This window comes from Leucoraja erinacea, chromosome 7 (assembly GCF_028641065.1).
Source record: "Leucoraja erinacea ecotype New England chromosome 7, Leri_hhj_1, whole genome shotgun sequence".
NCBI classification, from domain to species: Eukaryota; Metazoa; Chordata; class Chondrichthyes; order Rajiformes; family Rajidae; genus Leucoraja; species Leucoraja erinaceus.
Genome location: NC_073383.1, coordinates 59,215,049 through 59,241,157, shown reverse-complemented (window position 1 = coordinate 59,241,157; position 26,109 = coordinate 59,215,049). Strand labels below are relative to the sequence as shown.

The 26,109-nt window shown below is 42.4% G+C and overlaps 1 protein-coding gene across 1 annotated transcript in view; it reads left to right on the top strand.

Annotated features, from left to right (window-relative positions):
* LOC129699151 (low-density lipoprotein receptor-related protein 1-like) overlaps window positions 1–26,109 on the top strand; it is an 877,455-nt gene that overhangs the window by 456,248 nt on the left and 395,098 nt on the right. Inside the window, exons 28-29 of the mRNA XM_055638819.1 lie at window positions 2,394–2,519; window positions 8,572–8,703. Of these exons, the coding sequence (XP_055494794.1) occupies window positions 2,394–2,519; window positions 8,572–8,703 (258 nt within the window). The remainder of the gene's footprint in view (window positions 1–2,393; window positions 2,520–8,571; window positions 8,704–26,109) is intronic.

Genomic DNA, 26,109 nt, shown 5'->3' with positions numbered 1-26,109 from the left:
AGCTCTACATGGACATCGGTCTCTACCCGAGACTGCGAGCTCCTCGATGGAGAAATCCGCAGGCCGTGGTTGGAGCGTAGATCCCAGGCAAGGGATCGTCTCTGATGGTATGGTCATGTCCGCATGGTGGCGCTCAAAGTCAGACCTGAGCAAGGCCGCCAGCTCCATGATGTTAGGCCACAGAGAGGCCGGAGATACGATCCGGAAAATAATCGCATCTCTGACAAGGAAAGAGATTGAAAACATGTTTCCTCTGACCCCTCTGCCCACCCACCACATAAAACAAACCAGAGAACATTAACACATACTTTTAAAACACACTAAAAATTTTGTTTTTCCCAACAATTTATGGTTTAATATACAATTAGCATAACTCAATACAAAGCATTGGGTGCAAGTCTCTTCAGGCATGTAATGGGAATCTGAGGATAAAGCATAAATAAATATAAGGGATTAATGGGATTAATTTAAACTATCCACCTTTCCCAAATTCCTTTTATCTTCAGTGCTTTAATTGAAAAAGCTAGTCATTACTTTGTAACATGTTTTAAAACAATTAAATTAAAAACGTGTTGCTATATTAACAGGAATGCCATCCAATCGTCAGAGTTATTGAGATTTATACAGCACAGACAGAAGCCCTTCAGCCTACTTTTCTATGCCATCCAAGATGTCTATCTCAGCTAGTTCCATTTGCCTGTGTTTGACCCATATCCCTGTATAACTTCTATGCAGACACCTGTTTGATTGTCCATTAAATTTTGGAATTATACCCACCTCTACCACATCACCCAGCAGCTGGTTCCTTATACTCACTCTCCTCTCAGTGAATATTTTCCCCTCAGAACCATTTCAAAACTTTTGTCGCTTACCTTAATTCTGTGCCATCTCATTGTTGGCTCTTGAGAAGAAGTTTGTGACAATTCATTTTATCTATTCCCCTCATAATTTTACATAGCTTTATATGGTCATCTCTCAATCTACGAGGCTCCAGGGAAAAAAGTCCCAGCTTATCAAACCTCTCCTTATATCTCAAGGCCACCGGTAACATCCTTTTGAATCTCTTCAGCCCCTTTTTCAACTTAATGAATCCTTCCTACAGCTGAGTGTCCAGAACTGCACACAATATTCCAAACTCACTGGTACCCAGTACAGCTGTAACATTGCGATCAAACCACTGCACTCATTGCCCTGACTAATGGAAACAACCATTCCAAATGCTTTCTTCACCTTCCTATCTGCCACATTGCCACTTTCAAGGAACTATTTACCTATACCCTTCAATCACTCTGTTCTACAACACTTTCTAGGGCCAGATTATTTACTGTGCAAGTCATTCTCTGTTTTAACTTGCAAAAATAAAATACCTCAATTGTCTGAGTTAAATTCCATCGCAATTTTTGTTGGCCTACTTTCCCAGTTCACTTCAATTCTGTTGTAATATTAGATAACCTTCTTCACTGTCTACTATACCACCAAATTTAGTGTAATCCAAAAATTTACCAACCATGCTAAGAACATTGGAGACGCAAGAACCTTCAGAAGCTGGAATCTTGAGTAAAACCTAACCTGAAATGTTACCAAGGTTGTCAATATGGATGATAAACATACTGTGGACCTAGCACCAATCTGTGTCACAGGCCTTAAATCATAACAATGACCCTCTGCACCCGCCCTGCAACTCCTTCCACTATAACCAATTTGTATCCAGTTGGCTAGATCACCTTGGATTCCTGGTGATCTATACTTGAAGCATAGCCCAGCATATGGGACTGTCAGAGATCTTGCTAAAGTTCATGCTGACAATTTCTACTCCCTTGTTCTTGTCACTCCAATAAGAATTGCCCAAGTTTGGCAAAATAATGTAATATTTTAAAATAACATCTGCAAATACTGATTGCTTTCAACTGTCCAATGACCTGTCACTGGGCTCACAAGAGGATCTTTTTTATAAAGTCCAAACTGGAAAATAAATATGTTTGGAACAGAACTTAAAGGTTGTCGTGGATGTTCCTCTGCACAACTTTATTCACTGCACCAATTTGTTCTAGTTTTATGTATCCGATGTACCAAATCTTTTTCTACCTGTACAACAGTTTATATGACAAGAAAGAGGGGCCAATATGCTGCATGAAGAGCTAAACCAGTGTAAGACTATCATGAATCACAATTTTAGCTACAGACCGACGTCATTACTGTGGTTTGATTCAATGTTCCATTATTCTAACAAAATTTGTAGAAATTTCAGTTCCTGCGTCAAATACACTTATTTTCATCAATCATTTTGACGCAGATTACTATACAGTTAAGAGAAGTCATCGTTATTCATTTAGAAGACGGATAACTGAAGTGGCTTTAGGCTCACGGAAAACTGATTTTATATTCCCCACTAGGTACTAATCTGTGCAGTGTTAACAATGGTGGCTGCTCCCAGCTTTGTCTGCCAGTCTCAGAAACAAGAATAACATGCAAGTGCACTGTCGGCTATCGACTACACAGAGACAAAATGTCATGTGAAGGTAAGTGTTGCCATCAATTGAGTGAACCAATATTGGTTCCAGTTGGTGAAGTTCAAATATGTTTTTACTTTCTTGTTCTGGTCATGTACAAACTAACCTTTGAGTGATTGTCACTGGCCTGTCCCACTAACGTGACTTTTCAGCAACTGTCATAGAAACATAGAAACATAGAAAATAGTTGCAGGAGTAGGCCATTTGAGCCTGCACTGCCATTCAATATGATCATGGCTGATCATCAAACTCAGTATCCTGTACCTGCCTTCTCTCCATACCCCCTGATCCCTATAGCCACAAGGGCCACATCTAACTCCCTCTTAAATATAGCCAATGAACTGGCCACAACTACCTTCTGTGGCAGAGAATTCCACAAATTCACCACTCTCTGTGTGAAAAATGTTTTTCTCATCTCGGTCCTAAAAGACTTACCCCTTATCCTTAAAATGTGACTCCTTGTTCTTAACTTCCCCAACATCGGGAACAAAATTTCCTGTATCTAGCCTGTCCAACCTCTTAAGAATTGTGTAAGTTTCTATAAAATTCCCCCCTCAATATTCTAAATTCTAGCGAGTACAAGCCAAGTCTATCCAGTCTTTCTTCATATGAAAGTCCTGCCATCCCAGGAATCAGTCTGGTGAACCTTCTCTGTACTCCCTCTATGGCAAGAATAGAGCTTCAAACTTCAAGCTCGAGGGCACTCGCCTGAAAAACCTCGAGCTGGATCGACCATTAGCGATGAAACCACGAGCTGGATCGACCATCAGCCCACACACCCAACACACACACACACACACACACACACACACACACACACACACACACACACACACACACACACACGCGCGCACACGCACACACACACACACACACATCACAAAGGCGGGGGCCAGGGAAAGTGGGGGACGCTGTCTGAAATTTACACCCGCGATGAACAGGAAGATGGCTGGCACAGTCCTTCAGAGAGCGGGGGGGGGGGGGGGGGGGGGGGGCTTGGGCGGGAAGGGGAGAGAAGGGGGGAGAGAGAGGGGGGAGTAGTAGTCACTTTTAAGAAGCCAGACAACTTTTAATAAAGTTTAGCGGGCATTCAACATTACCAGTCGGATTTCCTTGGTTTTGAAAACTCCAAATGAGCCAATTATAATGCCCGGTCAGCAAAAGAAATTGCCTACGGCTACCTCGACTGCCTATTACTACATAGCAACCCCACTACCACTGCAATACGAGTTCAAAAGAACCTTGCCGACCAATTTTTACTCATTGTTTTTTAAAGTGAATTGCTTGCTTGAATGTAATGCTCTTAATTTAGCAGAAAATCATGCATATGGCTGAGAGCTAACAACTCTCCTTACATTGTGTTGGGCTATCTACATGTACTCATATGATTCACAGTTTTTGTAGATCTACTGGTTATTGGATGCACCATCTTTAAAATCATTATTTTTTCTCTCCTAGACTAATTAAAAAGCACCAGATTCAAACCCAGGGCTAAATTGAAGGTTAATCTTGCACATTGTACCACTCCTCCCAAAAACCAACCATCACCTACACACCCCTCCCACTGACTCATCTCACCCATGTGTTCCCACCTACCCCTCCTCGTCCAGATCCACCTACTGCTTTCCAGCTCTTGCACACCCTTCCCCCTGACCTCTTTATCCTCGCTATCTCCCCTTTCACAGCCCAGATGGTGGGTCCTGACCTGAAACGTTGCATGTCGATTCCCCTCCACAGATACTGCTTGACCCAATAAATTCCTTCAGCAGGTCAAACAGCATCCGTGGAGGAAATCCACAGTTGTTGCATCATGCTTCATTATTGGTCTGGAGATTAAAATGAATAAATGTTATCAATCAATGCTTTGAATGGTCTCTGCTTGTAAATTGTTAATACAGGTGCACAACCTTTTATCCGAAAGCCTTGGGACCAGACACTTTTCGTAATTCGGAATTTTTCGGCTTTCGGATTGGAAGATTTTTAGCGTAGATTTTAACGGCTGGCTCAGTGGTAGAGTGCTCGGCTCATATCCGCAAGGTCGCGAATTTGCGCCTCGATCCCGGCAGTTACTCGATCGCGAGTTTGAGTCTTCAATGTAGTTTTTTCTTGCAGAATAGGAGAGAATAGGGAGGGTTAGGCTGGGATCATTCTCTGCGAGATGATCTTAGTGTGGGAGACAAGTATAGGAGAGGTGTACTGACTGTGTGGGCAGAACTTTGGAAGTGATTGCCCACCATTCTCAAAAGACGCTGTGTCTCCCTGTCCCTCCAACCCCAGAGGAATCCGCTCCCCGATGGGCCACTACGGCGACAAGTGGCAGTTCGCCCACAGCCCGAGCTGCGCCACCCCAAGAACAAGACGTACCTTGCACACCATCAGCTTCTGCCCCTCCGGGGAGCGTGTTCCTCTGGAGTTGGAGCGGGGCTGGGCTGGAGTTGCTGATCTGGGATCTCCGTGCTTGCAGTGGGCCTGCGGGTCGGTGTCCCGATGAGGGGGCGCAGCTCAGGCTGTGGGCGAACTGCCACTTGTCGCCGTAGCGGCCCATCGGGGAGCGGCTTCTGGTGGTCCTGACGTCTTCGGCCACCCCCCTGTACAGGAGCTGAGACTGGGAACTGTACCGCCCTTGCAGGTGAGCAGGAGAGTGGGGTTGTTTGCAGTTGCAGAGGGAGGGGGCAAGGGCGGTACAGTTCCCAGTCTCATCTCCTGTCCAGGGGGGTGGCCGGAGACGTCAGGACCAACAGGAACCCACTTCCCGATGGGCCGCTACAGCGACAAGTGGCAGTTCGCCCACAGCCCAAGCTGCGCCCCCTCATCCGCAACCAGGGTTCCTTTGGTGTTGGAACGGGGCTCGGCTAGAGTTGCTGCTGGCTGTGAGTCTCTGGGATCTCCGTGCTTGCAGTCGGTGTCCCGTTGGTCCTGACGTCTCCAGCCACCCCCCTGGACAGGAGCTGAGATTGTGAACTGTACCGCCCTTGCCCCCTCCCTCTGCAACTGCAAACATCCCCACTCTCCTGCTCACCTGCAAGGGAGGTACAGTTCCCAGTCTCAGCTCCTGTACAGGGGGTGGCCGGAGACGTCACAGCCCGAGCTGCGCCCCCTCACCTGCAACCCCAAGAACAAGACGTACCTTGCACACCATCAGCTTCTGCCCCTACGGGAAGCGTGTTCCTCTGGAGTTGGAACAGGGCTGGGCTGCTGCTGGCTGTGGGTCTCTGGGATCTCCTTGCTTGCAGTGGGCCAGGGGGACGGTGTCCAGTTGGTCCTGACGTCTCCGGTGATTGGCACTGACCTGCTGGATGGCATTGCGACGTGAAAGTGCAAAGCCCCCGCGCCGGTGCAATGGGCGGGGAACTGGAGAGGGGAGGGAAGGGGTCACACACATGGCCGGGCAGCAGAGGGGTGTAGGTGGGGTGAAACTGAAGGGAGCGACAATCTGCTGCTGCCTGCCCGTTAAAACGTTCCCACGCAAGACTCACGATACACTGTGTATCGTGAGTCTACTGTGGGAACTTTTTAACTCAGCGGGCAGGCAGCAGCAGATTGTCAATTATTAACCCTCCCGCGCAATATACTCTCACCTCCTTTATGAATGGGGATTTGGTTCCCCTTTCTTCGAGGACCGACCGGAGGTTCCGCTGTCACCTCTGCGGGCCGCCCTCGGTGAACGTCTTCAAGGACCTTTCTTCAAGGACTGAAAAAATGTCCGCTATTCGGAGCTTTTCGTTATTTGGATCTTCGGATAAGAGGTTGTGCACCTGTATCAGTCAAGGTCTAGTTAAACAATAGACAATAGGTGCAGGAGTAGGCCATTTGGCCCTTCGAGCCAGCACAACCATTCAATGTGATCATGGCTGATCATCCCCAATCGGTACCCCGTTCCTGCCTTCTCCCCTTATCCCCTGACTCCGCTATTTTTAAGAGCACTATCTAGCTCTCTCTTGAAAGCATCCAGAGAACCTGCCTCCACCGCCCACTGAGGCAGAGAATTCCACAGACTCACCACTCTCTGTGAGAAAAAGTGTTTCCTCGTCTCTGTTCTAAATGGCTTACTCCTTATTCTTAAACTGTGGCCCCTGGTTCTGGACTCCCCCAACATCGGGAACATGTTTCCTGCCTCTAGCGTGTCCAAGCCCTTAACAATCTTATATGTGTCTTCGAGATTCCCTCTCATCCTTCTAAACTCCAGAGTGTACAAGCTCAGCTGCTCCATTCTCTCAGCATATGACAGTCCCGCCATCCCAGGAATTAATGTGTATCGTGGCCATAGCCGTGAGCACTGGCTCACCCCAAGGCTGTGTCCTAAGCCCCCTTCTGTTTAGTCTGCTGACACACGACTGTACTGCCAGACTCAATAACAACTTCATCAACAAGTTCGCTGATGACACAACAGTAGTGGGTCTCATCAGTGACAATGATGAATCGGCGTACAGGATGGAGGTGGAGCTGCTCACAGGTTGGTGCAAATCCCACAACCTCATTCTTAACGTGGGAAAAACTAAGGAGATGGTGGTTGACTTCAGGAGGGCGGGGAAACAACACCATACACCTCTGCACATCGACGGAGCTGATGTGGAAAGGGTCAGCAGCATAAAGTTCTTAGGACTACATCTGTCTGATGATCTGACGTCCACGGCCAACACCACAGCTCTGGTCAAGAGAGCCCAGCAGCGACTTCACCCTCTCCGAAGACTATGTAAAGCAGGCCTCCCCACCACACACCTACGGACTTTTTATAGGGGGACTGTCGAGAGCACACTGACATACGGCATCACTTCCTGGTTCGGGAGCTGCAAGGCGTACGAACGGCACCAACTGGACAGGATAGTGAAGACCGCAAGCAGGATTATTGGTGCTCCACTCCCCTTCCTGCTGGACATATACAAGAAGAGATGTATCAACAGAGCCATCTCCATCATCAAAGACCCTTACCACCCATCGCATGACATTTTCTCCATCCTCCCATCTGGGAAGAGGTACAGGAGCATTAGCTGCAAAACCAGCAGGATGCTCCTCAGCTTCTTCCCACAGGCTATAAGACTGTTAAATGGACTTAGCCCCCTGCCAAGTATCGCGCACAAACCCCCACACTGCAGCAGAGCCACTGTTGTGCCGCTGCCGGTCGGAACGGCTGTTGAATGTTTAGTAGAGTGTTAAATTTGTTCATGGCATGTATTTTTTAATTTTAATTCCTGTTTATTTTTTAATGCAAACTGAATGGACACTGGTTGAGCAACGTTTTTTTGTTTCCTCTGGGTATGCGAATACTCAGGAAATGACAATAAAGATTTACAATTACAATTACAATTAACCTGTAAACCTACGCTGCACTCCCTCAATAGCAAGAATGTCCTTCCTTAAATTAGGGGACCAAAACTACACACAATACTCCAGGTGTGGTCTTACTAGGGCTCTGTACAACTGCAGAAGGACCTCTTTGCTCCTATATTCGATTCCTCTTGTTGTAAAGGCCAACATGCCATTCGCTTTCTTCACTGCCTGCTGTACCTGCATGCTTACTTTCATAGATTGATGTACATAGACCCCCAGATCTCGTTGTACTTCCCCTTTTCCCAACTTGACGCCATTTAGATAGTAATCTGCCTTCCTGTATATGCTACCAAAGTGGATAACCTCACATTTATCTGCATTAAACTTTATCTGCCATGCATCTGCCCATTCCCCCAATCTGTCCAAGTCACCCTGCATTCTCATAGCATCCTCCGCACAGTTCACACTGTCACCCAACTTTGTGTCATCTGCAAATTTGCTAATGTTACTTTGAATCCCTTCATCCAAATCATTGATGTATATTGTAAATAGCTGCGGTCCCTGCACCGAGCCTTGCGGTACCCCACTAGTCACCGCCTGCCATTCTGAAAGGGACCCGTTAATCCCTACTCTTTGTTTCCTGTCTGCCAACCACTTCTCTATCCATGTCAGCACTGATTTGATGCAAGATATGATATTGTATATGTAGAGACGGTATAGTAAGTAACTAAAAGGGAGCTTATTCTGTCATATCCATCTTCTCTGAAAATAACATGGGAATTGTGTTTATCAGGATTTGGATCGTTCCTGATGTATTCTGTTCATGAAGAGATCCGAGGAATACCACTTGAACCAAATGATAGGTCAGATGCCTTGCTACCAATATCTGGAACATCGCTTACAGTAGGAATAGATTTTCATGCAGGTTTGTTTCTCTCCCATATTTTGTCAGTCTAAAGTGTTAATGCATTCCTATTTATGCAGCAAGATTAACACAACACTATTACATTTAATCAATTACTTTTGTTCACATTGTCACACATTAACTAACTGCTATCCTAAAATATGTTTTTCTCTTTTAACTCAGAATTCAGTATAATTCAAATGTTTTGCTTCATTTTATTTTCTTGACCAAGTCTTGTATTTCAACAAATCAAAACAACTCAAAATAAATCGTGTGACACTGGCTGGACAAATGGTTCTTTGAATGTATTATATCTGGACAGAGCTGCTCAATAAATAGCTCTTTATTTGATGTATTGACTGAGAATGCCACTAATATCATTATTCACTGGATGGTTATTACTACTTGTTTGAACGCAGGGTCAAAATCTTTAAGTGACCTGAATGTAAATTAAACACATGCACAATATCATGAAAATATTCTGCATCTTGTCCATCCTGTTGCTCTGACAACCAGATAAGTGTTTGCCCTGTTACTTTGACCTGCCTATAAATTACCTCACTCTTAGGCTCAGAATTACAAATGAAAGCATGACCAATGTTAGCCTTGAATATAGCGGTCAGGACTTCTTGTGCACACCAACACAAGACGCTCAGTGAATAGCTGTTAAACATGCACTGCCAGAATCTGTGACATTTTGATGGGGAAGTAAGTAGATATGCAATGCCTTCTAGCCAACCAATAGCTACCACACTGGCAAAGTATCTGACAGGCTACTGATATTCCAATTTTCATTCCTTTTGAAACATGATGTTCATATAGCAGCAAATGTTAGCTTAGTTAGGAAGTATTCCATTTGTACTTTCTTTCTGGAACTTCAATGGAATTGTGGAATCATCATATCAAAGAAAATGTACAATCCAAAAAAGGACGTCAGCTCACAATGCTAAATCCAATCAATAAAGAATTACCCAACTTCTAGCACTAGGTCCAGAGCCTTGCAAGTTATGGGCCTTCAAATGAACATCAAAATAATGTTTTAAACATGATAAAGGCTTTTTCCTCCAACAAAACAGTGAATTCCAAAACTTTACGACACTCTGGGTGAAAAAACCTTTCCAATCCTTGTAGACGAAAATACTGGAAGAACTCAGCCGGTGAAGCAGCATCTATGGAGAGAAGGAATAGGCGACGTTTCTGGTCGAGACCCTTCTTCAATCCTTGTAGTGTCTACTCTCCAATCCTTATTGTGTCTCCTCTCCAATCCTTGTAGAAATTATGTTATATCTTGACCTTTTGTTTTTTTTTTATCATTTTGCAGAGAGGAATTTGTCTTTCCTTCTTTGTTCTGTCTCAGCACTTTTACGTTAATTAGCATTTCCTTGTTCCAAAATAAAGAATGTTAGTAACAGTGATAACAAAGGATGAGATTACTATAGATGTCAGTCAATAATCCTGGCTCAGAAGCCCAGGACACAGAATCAACGGGTGAGAATAAACTCCCTAACAACAGCCATCATAATAAAATACTGCAATAATAATAATAATAATAATAATAATAATAATCTTTATTTATATAGCACTTTTCAACAAAACCAGTATTTGAACCAAAGTGCTTTACAGAGATTGATTACATTAATTGAACAGATCAAATGTCAATAAATCCATACAAAATTAAATTTAATCATCAGATGGATTTCTAATCGTTGAGAATGAGTTCATGGAGAGTATTTGGGAGCAGTTTCTCAAAACAGTATCAAAAAACAGGTACTAGGTTGTTAGAAATAATTTCAGGAGATAGGAATAATTAATTAATTAATCAGTTGAGGATCATATTTACAAATAGAAGTCTGAAACTAGTGTCTTAAATATAAATTAAATTAATTGCAAAGAAATAAGGATGCAGTAGGAATATTGACCAAAGAAGGGATCAAGATATTTTGAGATGGGACAAGAAAGAGTTGAGATATTTGGATGGGTCAAGATGGAATGAAGACTGACACAAAGCATCATCTGTCCATTCCTTCCATAGATGCTGCCTGACCCACTGTGTTCTGCCAGCACATTATATTTTTTTTCTAATAGGATAAACAATTGGTATGCATCCTAATATCTTCAAAGAATTGGTGCAGGAATAACATGTACTTCAGTAATGTTATAAGATTCTGGAAATGTCCCCACAATTGGAAAGCTGGTAATGTCACTGAATTTAGGACGGATATGGAAAGAAGGAAGCAATTGGCAGCTGGCCAAATATCTGTTCTTGAACAAAAGTTGAAATTCACCACTGATCAAGGAGAAAATTAAATATAAATAAACAGAGCATGCTTTCATGAAAGGAAAATTGTGTTCGAAAAACTTATTGGAACTCTTTGAGGATGGATAGATATGTATAAAACAAGTTATGGGACACAGAAAATCAGTCTAAGGCTAGTTAAGATTAGACAAATTTGGTAGAAAAAGTATGGGGTGGGGAAAAGTGAGGACACCACATTGTTAGAAAGAATTTTAAAAAATCAATATTTATTTTTCAATGGAGAGAGACAACAAAAATATTTGCACACAGAAAACGGCGTGTTCTCATACCTAAAGCACATAAAGCTGCAACGTGCAATAAGCAAAGCAAGTGCAATGTTGCTCTTTATTGCAAGAAAAAGATGGGAACGTATTACAGTTTATCAGAGGACTTGTGGAACCACACCTGGAGTGCTGCAAAAATTCACTTCACTGTGAACCTTTGGTACTTTCACTAGCCTTTAATTTCAAATCAGGCAGAATCAAAGAAACGAGCAAAATGTCCAACCAGCAGTTAAAGCTCTGGGCATAGTCAGTGATCCTTAAACAATCTTAATCTGGAGTACTTTCTAATTCTTGATACCTATTTGGGTGTGTGACTAGAAGTATGGGGCTCCTAACTTCCATTCCTTTTATCAAATCCGATTGCATGCTCATTATTTTATTATGACAAATGCTAACTTTACATATTAATTATTTCTTCAAGGAAGTATTAAATGTGTTATATCTGGCAGAGTGGTGCAACAGAGGGTGTTGTTGCCTCACAGCTATAGAGTCAGGTTTGAACCTGACCTTTGCTGCTCTGTGTAGAGTTTACATTATGTGGATTCCCCTGAATGCCCTAGTTTCTCCCATATCTAAAAATAGTGCCGATTGGTCAACTAATATGCTGCTGTAAATTATAACTCCTATTGCTGGATGGGAGAATCAGTGAGGAGTTGATAGGCGTGGCAAGGGAAAGAATTGATCACAGGGAGATACTGAAATTGGGAGAAATAGGATTGAGAGTTGCTATGTAGGTGAAGGCCACACTCTCACTGTGTCATCAAGGAAATGTTAAAAGAAATATGTATTGGAATCTGTGCAAGAATTGTAGACACAGTGGTGTGGCAGTAGAGTTGCTGCCTTTACAGTGCAGAATTCCTGGGTTTGATCTTGAATACGGGTGCTGTCCGTACAGATTTTCTACATTCTTCCTGTGACTCCATAAGTTTTCTCCAGGTGCTCTGGTTTCCTCCCACATTTCAAAGATGTGCAGGTTTGTAGATTAATTTGCTTCTATAAATTGTCTTTGAGTTAAGATAAACTAGAGATTGCTAGTCTGTGTGGACTTGTTGGGCTGAAAAGCCTGTTTCCACATTATATCTTTAACCTTAACTAAACAACATTTTGCATTTCGTACTGTATTTCTAGCAACCTCCAGGTGAACCCATTTATGCCTGAACAAATGAATTACATACAGCTGAATGCTATGATTACTTTAAGTCTTTATGTTTTCAGTGTTGGACCTTCTGTGCCTGCCATTAATTTTCTCTGGTACCTTTGGCATGCCTCTTGGCTGTGACTTTGGGAGTCTGGCATCACATGAATAAATCTGACAACTGCTATAACAATTGTTAAAGCCAATCTTAACTAAAAAAATGAATACCAGCATTGGGATCAATAATCCTATAGCCAAAAATACAATGCATGCACATGGGTACAAAGAGCTGACTAATGCATGAGTGATGTAATTTCTTACTGAATATCAACAACAATATTCTATAATGCTCAGTCAACTGACTGCAACATTTTCCAAAGTACCATAATCAATATTGAACCCTAAATAAAAATGGAATATGGAACTACTCAAATCATACATTATCTGGAAGAGGGATACGTAATTAATGTTTCGGGTCAGTAACTATTTATTGATTTAAGCATTAACTATGTCTCTTTTAAAATTTAGTTCGTAATTTTCTCATTTTCAGGGGTAGGATTTACTCACATTTAGAAGAGATTAGGATTAGGGACAGTCATCTTGGATTTGTGTGGGTCAAGTAATGTCTTGCAGACTTGAAGTTTATTGAGGAGATGACGAAGGTGATTGATGAAGGTAGGACAGCGGATGTTATCTACATGGACTTTAATAACAAGATAATTTGTGTTACATGAGTATACAAACCACTTCTATGAGTGACATGGCTTCCTTCTGCTCATGGATCACTGCATTATGTTCTCCATTGTTGTATTTGGTGGTCCTTCTGATGTCTTCAGCTTTGAAGAACATACCCAACACTGCAGGTAAACACTAAATGCCTCTTGCGCTTTAATCACATTTAGCAGGTTTCCCGATGCCTCACTTTCTGCTGATTCTCCTATTCTTGCTTCAGCTCTTTTTTTCAATTTTCGAGGAAAGCATCTTGTATTTCATGATACTTTCCTTTCAATGTTTGAAAACTATTCAATCTTACTTCCTACAGCCTTCGATTTGCATGCAATCTGTCTTCATCATTTCTGTGCCTGTGAAATTATTACTTACAAGGAGCAGCAAGACCACAACTGTAAATTGTGGTCATCAAATCCTAGTGATCGGGACAAAGAGTGTGACATATTCTCTTCAGGCAATAGCAACCCAGCAAACTTAAGATTAGTTTCACTGAACAGCTGGAAGAACACACAATGATTTTAAAAAAAGGCTTTTCTTTTGCTATTTTTACCTGGTAAAAGATCACACCAATTTTCCTTTCCGTTTTCAGTTTGTAGGTCCTGGCACTTGTGCTGTGAGTCAAGGCCTTTACTGTAGCATGGCCTCCCTCAGTAATAGCAAGTGGTTCACCAACCTGAAAGAAATGAGTGGTTAAAGAGATCGGGAGTCGGGGGGATTTTCACATATCCTCACACTCTCCAAATATCTAAGTCTACTGATAGAGATGAAAACATTGGAAGATGTTTTCATATTTTACATTGAAACATATCACTTTGCATTCAATATGCAGTTACTGCCAACCGTAAATTATTGTGCATCTCTTCTGTTCTATGTCCTATTAAGCACAAGTAAAATGCAGCCATTACAGGACTACCATATTTTATGCCAAACTATCGCCTTTATTTACTACTTGAGATCCAACACAAATGATGCAGGGATTGCAAAGAACCCATCTTCCAGATATCAAAAATTGGAACATCAGCACATAATTACCATCATGCCACTTACCTTCACAGACTTATAGAAATGGATTCCATGGCCAGCATATTTTTTATGCTCTTTCATTTCTTCCCAGACACAGATAATGGTTATTTTATTTATTTTATTTTATTTGCTTTGTTTGAGGCCAGAGTTTGCTAAAACAATGTGTTGCACACACAGAATGAAAGTCCCTTAGAGAGAAAATGGAAAATGCACAGTGAATATCTACAACAAGCCAATAGAAACACAGTTCTCAACCAAGCAATTAACTAAAAAAAAACATGGAAAAACATGGCACATGAAAAACTAAAATAGTGAGCAACAATCTGAAGGAATATTTCAGATTTACAAAAATGACTAAGTGTGCCTGCACTATATGTAGATGATATCATTATCATTGACAAGCAAAAAAAAGCACTCAATATGTATATGGAATTGCATGCATAACATTGCCCATTGCCTTCTTCCAATATCTCCCCACCACCATCCAGTTGGGACAGATTGCACTTACCTAGTTTAATTTATCTAATTTAATAGTTGAGATCTTCTGAAGCTCTGTTGTCCTTGCCCTATATGTACTATTTAGTACTATCCAATTGCACCATCATTATTTTGCTCCTTGTTCCAAAGTTGTCCCCGCCCTCCCCACCACCATATAAATGCAGCCTAACTAAAAAATATATTGTTAAAGCGGGGACTCGCAGGAGTCCAGCCAAAAACTAAGCAGACACAAGTTGTGTGTTTGAGGCATGTTTTAATCAGTAAGATACAGCTTCCTATTCCTCAAATGGGCACGGGCATTGCCGGACCTTAAATACCCCTAAGGGTCAACCCCGTGATCTGCGCCTCCCACACCGAGAAACCTAACTCCTCCCTCCAGAGTCGAGGGTTCGCTCTGCCAGTGGCCGACCACCAGGTGCTGCCGCATTGTATTTATTTTGAAATCTCTGTAAAATCGTAATTTCTACAGGCTTCCTCATCATCTCAACATCATTTGCCTCCTGGTTTTGGTCACTCTGACATCAAGACTGTGCTTTTCGACGCAGAGGCCAGGCACTTTGAAAATGTCTCACTAAATCTCACCATGTTTTACCGTCTCTTTCCTCCCTAGGACACCCCTTGAAACTTTTGGCTAGGCTTTTAACCATCAATTCTTTTCTTTCCTTCTGTGGGTTATTTCCAAATTTTGTTTGATCATATCTATGTGAAACATGTTGAGGTGTTCTCTGTGGGTAAAGTTGCTAGATAAGTACAAGATATACTGGTGAAACTTGCAGTAAAATGAAACATATTATATATATATATATATATATATATATATATATATACAACAAATCCTTTGACCATATGTCTTATTGCCCAGTTTATACAGTATATGAATTTGAACAGGAACTTATTCTCTTGTCCTTTTCTTTCTGGATCATACTCAGCGTATGAAATGAGATTACAAGTGAATAGATTCATATGTGATATTCTGCTAATGTGTCAGTGCAGGATATTGGTATTCATTATCCAAAAGTGGTTATGTTACACTCTACCATAATGGGATGTATGCAAAATCTACATTTTCCCCATGTGTGTTACAATGGTATACTGGGTGACATGGGACATAATCACAGTGTCCGAGAAGAAAGTTGGAATCAACAAATCACAGTTCCTTGTCACTTCACAGTGCCGTTATTAGGTAGAAAAGTTTGTCAAGATGAAGTAATGGTAACTTGGACTAATGGAGCATTTCCATAATGTTTTAAGCATATCATCCTTTGAGGATAAAGTTCTAACATGTCAAAAGAGACTGCAAAGTCGCCAACTTCCAGTTTAAGATTTTCTATTCAAGACAAATATACCAGTTTTATTATTTACTAGACCAAGTGGGATCCGTTGGATCCCTGTCACACGGGAGGCCTGGTTCCCCAACGCAACCCATTCCCCAATGTAATATTGCACCACTAACCCGTATCCCCTATGGGAGGCATGGTCCACCAACTGAAGCCCTTCCCGAATGTAAGATTCCAGCACTCCCCTATGTCCCTCAGCAGTGAACTTAAAAAAAAAGTTGAATTACACTGTCCCTGCCTGCCGCAGCAGTTCCAATTGCAATACCAATTTGCCCTGTGTTTCTGCCTTGCAACTTTATATCAAAGTGTGTTGGAAGCTGTCAGGAAGGACTTTAAGAGTAAATATCTAGTTAAAGTTCACATTTTTAAAGCTTTAATCATTAATAACGTGAAATATAGCGTAATCACTGGAAGCTGCTTGAAAAAGGCGCTCACTGAGAAGCTATGGTTACCGTTGGCAACATCCTATTGTGATGTCATTGTGGCACTCGGCAGCCTGAGAGCCCATTGTGATTCTGGCGGGGAAATTTGCAAAGGCTACTGGGGAGACTTTAAACTAGAATGGTTGGGGCAAGGGACTCAAATAGAGAAAGTTAGTAGACAGAATGGGAGGAAGGAAGCAGAAAAGGGAAGCACTCGGGCACAAGAGGAGAAAGAAAAAAAAGGAAATAAACAGAGCATAAGAGGCGGGGGGTTTCTTAAATGTGCATATTTTAATGATAGGAGAATTGTAAGAAAGGTGGATGAGCTTAGAGTCTGGATAGACACCTGGAAGTATGATGTTTTGGCGATCAGTGAAACATGGTTGCAGGAGGGCTGTGATTGGAAACTAAATATTCCAGGATTTTGTTGCTTCAGGTGTGATAGAATTGGAGGGGCAAGAGGTGGAGGTGTTGCATTACTAGTCAGGGAAGATATTACAGCAGTGCTTTGGCAGGATAGATTGGAGGGCTCATCTAGGGAGGCTATTTGGGTGGAACTGAGAAGTGGGAAAGGGGTAGCAACACTTATAGGGGTGTATTATAGACCGCCAAATGGGGATCGAAGAGCAAATGAAGAGCAAATATGTAAGGAGATAGCAGATATTAGTGGTAAGCACAAAGTAGTGATTGTGGGAGATTTCAACCTTCCACACATAGACTGGGAAACACATTCGGTAAATGGGCTGGATGGGTTGGAGTTTGTAAAATGTGTGCAGGATAGTTTTTTACAGCAATACATAGAGGTACCTACTAGAGGAGGGGCAGTGTTGGACCTCCTGTTAGGAAATGAGACGGGACAGGTGGCGGAGGTATGCGTTGGGGAGCACTTCAGGTCCAGTGATCACAATACCATTAGTTTCAATATAATTATGGAGAGGGTCAGAACTGGACTTAGGGTTGAGATTTTTGATTGGAGAAAAGCTAACTTTGATGAGATGCAAAATGATTTAAAAGGAGTGAACTGGGACATTTTGTTTTGTGGGAAGGATGTAGAACAGAAATGGAGGACATTTAAAGGGGACATTTTAAGAGTGCAGAATCTTTATGTTCCTGTTCGGTTGAAAGGAAACAGTAAAAATTGGAAAGAGCCCTGGTTTTCAAGGGAAATTGGACATATTGTTCGGAAAAAGAGGGTGATCTGCAATAATTATAGGCAGCATGAAGTAATTGAGGTGCTTGAGGAGTATAAGGAATGTAAAAAGAATCTTAAGAAAGAAATTAGAAAAGCTAAAAGAAGACATGAGGTTGCTTTGGCAAGCAAGGTGAAAGTAAATCCAAAGGGTTTCTACAGCTATATTAATAGCAAAAGGATAACGAGGGATAAAATTGGTCCATTGGGGAGACAGATTGGACAGCTATCTGCAGAGCCAAAAGAGATGGGGGAGATATTGAACAATTTATTTTCTTCGGTATTCACCAAGGAGAAGGATATTGAATTATGTGAGGTAAGGGAAACTAGTAGAGTAGCTATGGATACTATGAGTTTCAGGGTAAAAGAAGTACTGACACTTTTGAAAAATATAAAAGTGGATAAGTCTCCAGGTCCTAAGGATATTCCCTGGGACATTGAGGGAAGTTAGTGTAGAAATAGCCGGGGCTATGACAGAAATATTTCAAATGTCATTAGAAACGGGAATAGTCCCCGAGGATTGGCGTACTGCGCATGTTGTTCCATTGTTTAAAAAGGGTTCTAAGAGTAAACCTAGCAATTATAGGCCTGTTAGTTTGACTTCAGTGTGGGCAAATTAATGGAAAAGATACTTAGAGATAATATATATAAGCATCTGGATAAACACGGTCTGATTAGGAACAGTCAGCATGGATTTGTGCCTGGAAGGTCATGTTTGACTAATCTTCTTGAATTTTTTGAAGAGGTCACTAGGGAAATTGACGAGGGTAAAGCAGTGGATGTTGTCTATATGGACTTTAGTAAGGCCTTTGACAAGGTTCTTCATGGAAAGTTGGTTAAGGTTCAACTGTTGGGTATAAATGCAGGAGTAGCAAGATGGATTAAACAGTGGCTGAATGGGAGAAGCCAGAGGGTAATGGTGGATGGTTGTTTGGCGGGTTGGAGGCAGGTGACTAGTGGGGTGCCTCAGGGATCTGTGTTGGGTCCTTTGTTGTTTGTCATGTACATCAATGATCTGGATGAAGGTGTGGTAAATTGGATTAGTAAGTATGCAGCTGATACCAAGATAGCGGGTGTTGTGGATAATGAAGAGGATTTACAAAGTCTACAGAGTGATTTAGGCCATTTGGAAGAATGGGCTGACAGATGGCAGATGGAGTTTAATGCTGATAAATGTGAGGTGCTACACCTTGGCAGGACAAATCGAAATAGGACGTACATGACAAATGGTAGGGAATTGAAGAATACAGTTGAACAGAGGGATCTGGGAATAACCGTGCATAGTTCCTTGAAGGTGTAATCTCATATAGATAGGGTGGTAAAGAAAGCTTTTGGTATGCTAGCCTTTATAAATCAGAGCATTGAGTATAGAAGCTGGGATGTAATGTTAAAATTGTACAAGGCATTGGTGAGACCAAATCTGGAGTATGGTGTACAATTTTGGTCGCCCAATTATAGGAAGGATGTCAACAAAATAGAGTGAGTACAGAGGAGATTTACTAGAATGTTGCCTGGGTTTCAACAACTAAGTTACAGAGAAAGGTTGAATAAGTTAGGTCTTTATTCTCTGGAGCGCAGAAGGTTAAGGGGGGACTTGATAGAGGTCTTTAAAATGATGAGAGGGATAGACAGAGTTGATGTGGATCAGCTTTTCCCTTTGAGAATAGGGAAGATTCAAACAAGAGGACTTGACTTCAGAATTAAGGGACAGAAGTTTAGGGGTAACATGAGGGGGAACTTCTTTACTCAGAGAGTGGTAGCAGTGTGGAATGAGCTTACAGTGGAAGTGGTGGAGGCAGGTTTGTTGGTATCATTTAAAAATAAATTGGATAGGCATATGGATGAGAAGGGAATGGAGGGTTATGGTATGAGTGCAGGCAGGTGGGACTAAGGGGAAAAAAGTTGTTCAGCACGGACTTGTAGGGCCGAGATAGCCTGTTTCTGTGCTGTAATTGTTATATGGTTATATTTATATGATTGGTACATTGTGAGTGGCATTATGACATTACCACTGGAAGCAACTGGAAAAAGGCTCTCTGTGAGAAGCTGCTGTTGCCGTTTGCAACGAAAGAAGGATATTCTTGCTATTGAGGGAGTGCAGCGTAGGTTAACAAAGTTAATTCCCGGGATGCCGGAACTGTCATATGCTGAGACAATAGAGCAGCTGGGCTTGTATACTCTGGAATTTAGAAGGATGAGAGGAGATCTTATATAAACATATAAGATTATTAAGGGTTTGGACACACTAGAGGCTGGAAACATATTCCAGATGTTGGGAGAGTCCAGAAACAGGTTCCACAGTTTAAGAATAAGGGGCAAGCCATTTGGAACGGAGATGAGGAAACACTTTTTCACACAATTGTGAGTGTGGAATTCTCTGCCTCAAAGGACGGTGAAAGACGGTTCTCTGGATACGTTCAAGCGAGAACTAGATAGGGCTCTTAAAGATAGCGGAGTCAGGGGAAATGGGGAGAAGGCAGGAAATGTGGTGCTGATTGTGGATGATCAGCCATTATCACATTGAACGGCGGTGCTGGCTCGAAAGATCCGAATGGCCTGCTCCTGCACCTATTGCCTATTGTCCCATTGTGATGTCATTTGTAAATGAGATCCATTGTGATTGAACGTCATTGTGATATGACATGGTGATATCATCTCTGGAAGCTGCTGGGGGTTGAGGAGAGGCGGAGGGGTGGGGGGTTGTGGCGGAGGGCTGCTAGGGGGGTCGGGCCACATGGATTCAATGTGTGAAGGGGTTGCAGGCACTCTTCCTCTCTTTTTTTTCCTTTTCAAAGACTTTATTCAGCACAAATGCATCACATCAAATCACATTCAGAGGTTAGAAGACATCAAGTAATCATTATAGTACAATGATGCATTCATTATTTACAATGCTCTCAACCCCTCCAGAGTCCCCATGGACACCACATGTTCCCTCTCCAGGGACACACGAGCATGATCGTAGGCTCAGAAGAGAGGCAGGAAGCCGACTGTGGCATGACCATCGACCGCTCACTGCCTGGATCCGCCAGGCCCAGGAGCAAACCGACAGGTTTGCACATCATGATAGAAACTAGGCAAACCCCGTAAAGCGGGTTGACTGATGCCCATCACCGGGAGCCAGAAAAACCCCATTAAGCAACGACCCCGACGGAAAAAATAGATGGCCGGAGTGTGCCATCTACAGGGGTTCTCCGCATACATATACCTCCGCAGAGTGCTGAGACAGAGAACCGTCACCTGGGTATGCACGCATACCAAGGACTGGCCACCGTCCTTTAACGGGAGGCACAGGACCGCTGCAGAAACCCAGTGCGTCCTATTTCCCCAAAAGAAATCCACCAGCTTCTTCTGTAATACAGTTGCAAAAATAAATGGCGGAACAAGAGTAGCCAGCCGGTACCATAACATGGAGGCACCAGCTGGTTCATGACCAGCACCCTCCCCTGAAAAGAAAGAACTGCAAGCAGGCCTGACCAGTGCCCCAGCTGGGTGGCAACTTTCATCTCCAGCTACAGCCAGTTCGCTGGCCAAGCTCTCTCTCTCTCTCTCTCTCTCTCTGTCTCTCACGCTCTCTCTCTCTCTCCCCTCTCCCCCCCTCTCCCTCTCTCCCTCTCCCCCTCTCTCCCCCTCTCCCTCTCTCTCTCCCCCCTCCCCTCTCCCCTCTCCCCCTCTCCCTCTCCCCTCCCCCTCTCCCCCTCTCCCCCCTTTCTCCCTCCCCCCCCCTCTCGCTTTCTCCCTCTCTCCTTCAATGGCAGCGCACAACATTCTCCCGCTGCGGCGACCAGCGTTCACGGAAGGCCTCCAGCGTCCCCCATGGACACCGCATGTTCCCTCTTGAGGAACTCGTGAGCACGGACATAGGCGTAGAATCTGAGTATGGCGTGGATGGTAAAAATGTGTTAGAATATATAAAATTTTAAGCGCTAGTGCATAGCATTTTGAGGAAGATACAAAACATCCCTACACACATACATATATACAGGCATACAAGATCAGACTTTTATAGGTATATAGATATATTGTCATGTTTATTACATTATATTTTCATGCCAAATAAACATAAACCCCAGCCTGCATTTTGTTTTGGTGATTAATCGAGTGGGTTGTTGTATTTGTTTCGGGTGGTGGTTATCTAATGAGGCTTTACCTGAAACATTTATCAGAGTAGCATAATAATATTCTGCAATTCCCAGATCTGTTGGTCAGCCTTAGTCTGTGGAGAGGGAAAAATGATTTAAATATTTAATGCTTTTAGATTGATAATCTTCCATTCATCCTAATGGAAGGTTATTAACCTGAAACATTTAAACTTTTTCCTCTCTTTATAGATGTGGTACCTGGCAACATGTTCTGTTCTTAGTAAGGAATAGATGTTCTAATTTGTGTGTTACCTCCAAGTAAATCACTTCACGTTATGACCAACAGTAACAGTGATTATATTTATCTACCTCATGATCTATATAGTTAAAATCTATAGGGCGAGAACTTAAAGATCTTCTGCGCTTAATTGTGACACCAGACAATATCGTTTTTGATATAACAGTGGGTGTTATAACATTGTTGTATCAGTATCAGTGCAGCAAATTATGCTGTCTGGAAAATATGCATGTTTGCAGAATTTATCATAAGTGTTGACAAATTCAATTTTGTTAGCAAGCACATGCTAATTAAACGTCAACTACATCATCAGTCTCCCCAGCATGAAACATTTAGGTCTGCTATGTTTGGTTAAATTTGCTGTACTCCATATTTGTCACTGCTTTTGGAAATAACGTTTTGTCGGTACTCAGCATAATTCGATGTTGGTGCAAATGATGTGTCAGTATCATTATCATTGTGAGTCTGTGGAATTCTCTGCCTCACATGGCAGTGGAGGGCTGTTCTCTGGGTGCTTTCAAGAGAGAGTTAGATAGAGCTCTTAAAGATAGCGGAGTTAAGGGATATGGGGTGCAGCAGAGATTTATATCAATTGGCTTTGACACTTCCCTCAACTTTTTGCAATGTAAACAAAATAGAGAACAATAAGCTTCAATTAAGGTGAAAATGGTGATTACCTCAAAAGTGCAACAGATCAATAAATTAATGTAAAAGGAAGGCAAACAAGCATCACAATGGACAACATATAAAGAAGAGTATTAGCATGGCTGCTTTTTCAAGGAAGCAACATGGTGGGCTGTGTTTTTTGTGCTATGTTTTAATGGTGCTATGAGTATCGGCATTCAGCATGTGAAAATATGTTCCGACAACATGAAAAAATAGATAATTCCTGCTAATAGTTTGGCTCCAACTTTGCTTTATTCCAACCTAGAAGAGGACAGCATGTGGTGCCAGGATGGACACTACCCCACACTTCACTATTCCCACCTGACTGCTTGATGGTTTAATTGATGAGAGACAAAACAAACCATAACAATCCCATATCTACTATAATAGTTTATAATTGCCAAGTGCCATCATGCAACGGAGAATGCAACTCAGCACATTTTTCATCATAGAATCCTGAGTGTTCATAAATCAAGATTTTGCCATCAGACAGGATGAGCCTGATGTCACTCACTAAGTTCAGGAACAGCTGATTTCCTATAACGTTCAGCTTATTGAACCTAACTACACACCCTAATCGTATCCCAATGAAGGAACACCTCAAACTACCTCTTGCATTTTCATGTGTTTTTTTTGGTGATTTTTAACTAATGTCATTTTTTCATTGTTTTGCAGAATTTTTATGTCATTTATGTATAATTTATGTTTTTTCTGTGTTTGTGTGAGTCTTTTCCTCTGAAGATGCTGCAAGCAAGACATTCATTGTACCTGTACTTCAATGCACTTGTGCATAAGACAATAAAATCGACTTGACATGAATTTTCTCATAAGGCGGCTCTGATCAGTTATGTTTTATTTAGCAGAATTTTGTTATGGAGGTTATTTCAAGGATGTGAAAAAAAAAATTTAGATGAAGGTGTTCATTGATGTGTGGATTGTAAATGGAAAGACAAATACCTTTCCACATTGTTTATCTGGAGGTCAAATGTAGCTGAACAGTTAATAACAGGACCCTTAACCACAGAAGGATCTCGAGGTCCAAAGTGAGAGCTCCTCGAAAGAAGCTTTACAAGTAGATAGTATGGCAAAGAAAATCTATATGTAGAAACAAGGAACTGTTTACTGAAAAGGACACAAAATGCTGAATTAAATCAGCTGGTCAGGCAGCATCTCTGGAGAATATGGACCAGTGATGTTTTTGGTTGGGACCCTTATTCAGGCTTATTGGCATAAGATAATGAGCTCCCGTGGATTTTGAAACAACAACAACAAAGAGAAAGCACTGATTGGCTCTAGCCCGAGTGGGAGGAGAGTTAGAAGTGAGTTAGAGGGGGAAAACAGTTGAAAAGGAGAGGCAATGCACAGGCAGACTTAACTCAGAGCTCCTGTGGATTTTGAAACAACACCAACAAAGAGAAGCAGGAGAAAGCACTGATTGGCACTAGCCCGAGTGGGAGGAGAGTTAGAAGTGAGTTAGAGGGGGAAAACATTTGAAAAGGAGAGGCAAAGCACAGGCAGACTTAACTCAGAGCTCCTGTGGATTTTGAAACAACAGCAACAAAGAGAAGCTGGAGAAAGCACTGATTGGCTCTAGTCTGAGTGGAAGGTGAGGCTTGGACACGCTAGAGGCGGGAAACATGTTCCCGATGTTGGGGGAATCCAGTACCAGGGGCCACAGTTTAAGAATAAGGAGTTAGCCATTTAGAACGGAGACGAGGAAACACTTTTTCTCACAGAGAGTGGTGAGTCTGTGGAATTCAGCCACCCGGCCATACTGAGCAAGGCCTTGGTCAGGGAGGTGACCAAGAATCCATGGTCATTCTGACAGAGCTCCAGAGTTCCTCTATGGAGATAGGAGAACGTTCCAGAAGGACAAAAATATCTGCTGTACTCCACCAATCAGGTTTTTATGGTAGAGTGACCAGACGGAAGCCACTCCTCAGTAAAAGGCACATGACAACCTGCTTGGAGTTGCCAAAAGGCATGAGAAACAAGGTTATCCTGGTCTGATGAAACCAAGATTGAACTCTTTGGCCTGAACACTTTGGTCTGGAGGAAATCAGGCACCGCTCATCACCTGCCCATTACCATACCTACAGTGAAACATGGTGGTGGCAGCATCATGCTGAGGGGATGTTTTTCAGCAGCACGAACTGGGAGACTAGTCAGGATCGAGGAAAAGATGAACGTAGCAAACTACAGAGAGATACTTGATGAAAGCATTCTGGACTTCAGACTGGGCCAGAGGTTCACCTCCCAACAGGACAACGACCCTAAGCACATAGCCAAGACAACGCAGGAGTGGCTTCGTGACAAGTCTGTGAATGTCCTTAAGTGGCCCAGCCAGAGCCCGGACTTGAACCCGATCGAACATCTCTGGAGGGACCTGAAAATAGCTGTGCATCGACGCTCCCCATCCAACCTGACGGCTTGAGAGGATTTGCAGAGAAGAATGGGAGAAATTACCCAAATACAGGTGTGCCAAGCTTGTAGCATCATACCCAAGAAGACGTGAGGCTGTAATTGCTGCCAAAGGTGCAGAAGAGGTTTACCAAATGCTTCCTGGATTATAACATATTTGCAATAAGGAAATGTTGGACAATAATGGATTATTTTCTCTAGAGAATTGGAGACCACAGCGACCAGATATGATAGAAGTTTATAAAATTATGAGAGGCATCAATAGGGTAGACAGTTAGAACATTTTTTTCCCAGCATGAAAGTGACAAACATAGAGGATATAGCGCTCATATTAGAGGAGAATTTAAAGGAGATGTGCAGGATAAGTTTTTAATAGGGAGTGGTAGGTGCCAACAACACAATGTCAAGGCAGGTGGTGCAAGCAGATACCATTGCGGTGTTTATTAGGCTTTTAAATAAACATTTGAAAATGCAGGAAATGAACAGATATGGATCACGTGCTGGCAGAATGGATTAGTTTAATTTGGCATTGTGTTCGGCATAGACGTTGTGGGCCAAAGGGCATGTTCCTGTTCTGTACTGTTCAATGTTTAATGTTTTACCTGTCTTATTGACCTCTAGAGTGAAGTCTTAACACAATCACATCCATATAATACCAATAAAAGCTATCCAAATGCTATAATGGCTGGTGCTAAATGCATCAAAGTGATTTTTCCATCAGTGCTCTTGAGGGAATTGTATCCATGGTCTGTACTGAAACCAGAAACCTATTACAGTTGAATATAAAATTCACCTTGTTCGACCATAAAAGACAATGTCAACAATATGTGGTTTTATGCACTTATGCTGACAGCTTCTTCTCATGCTGCTGGGTTGAAGCCAATCCCTGAAACTGCACATAACATCAAGAACTAGAGGCTGGTGATTTGAATACTGAAACTATAGCTTATTGAACTAAGATGAGAGCCTGAACCCACTGAGTTTCTCCAGCATTTTGCTTTTTGCTCAAGTTGAGGATCTCTCGTGTCTCTGGAATTTATCTCCGCA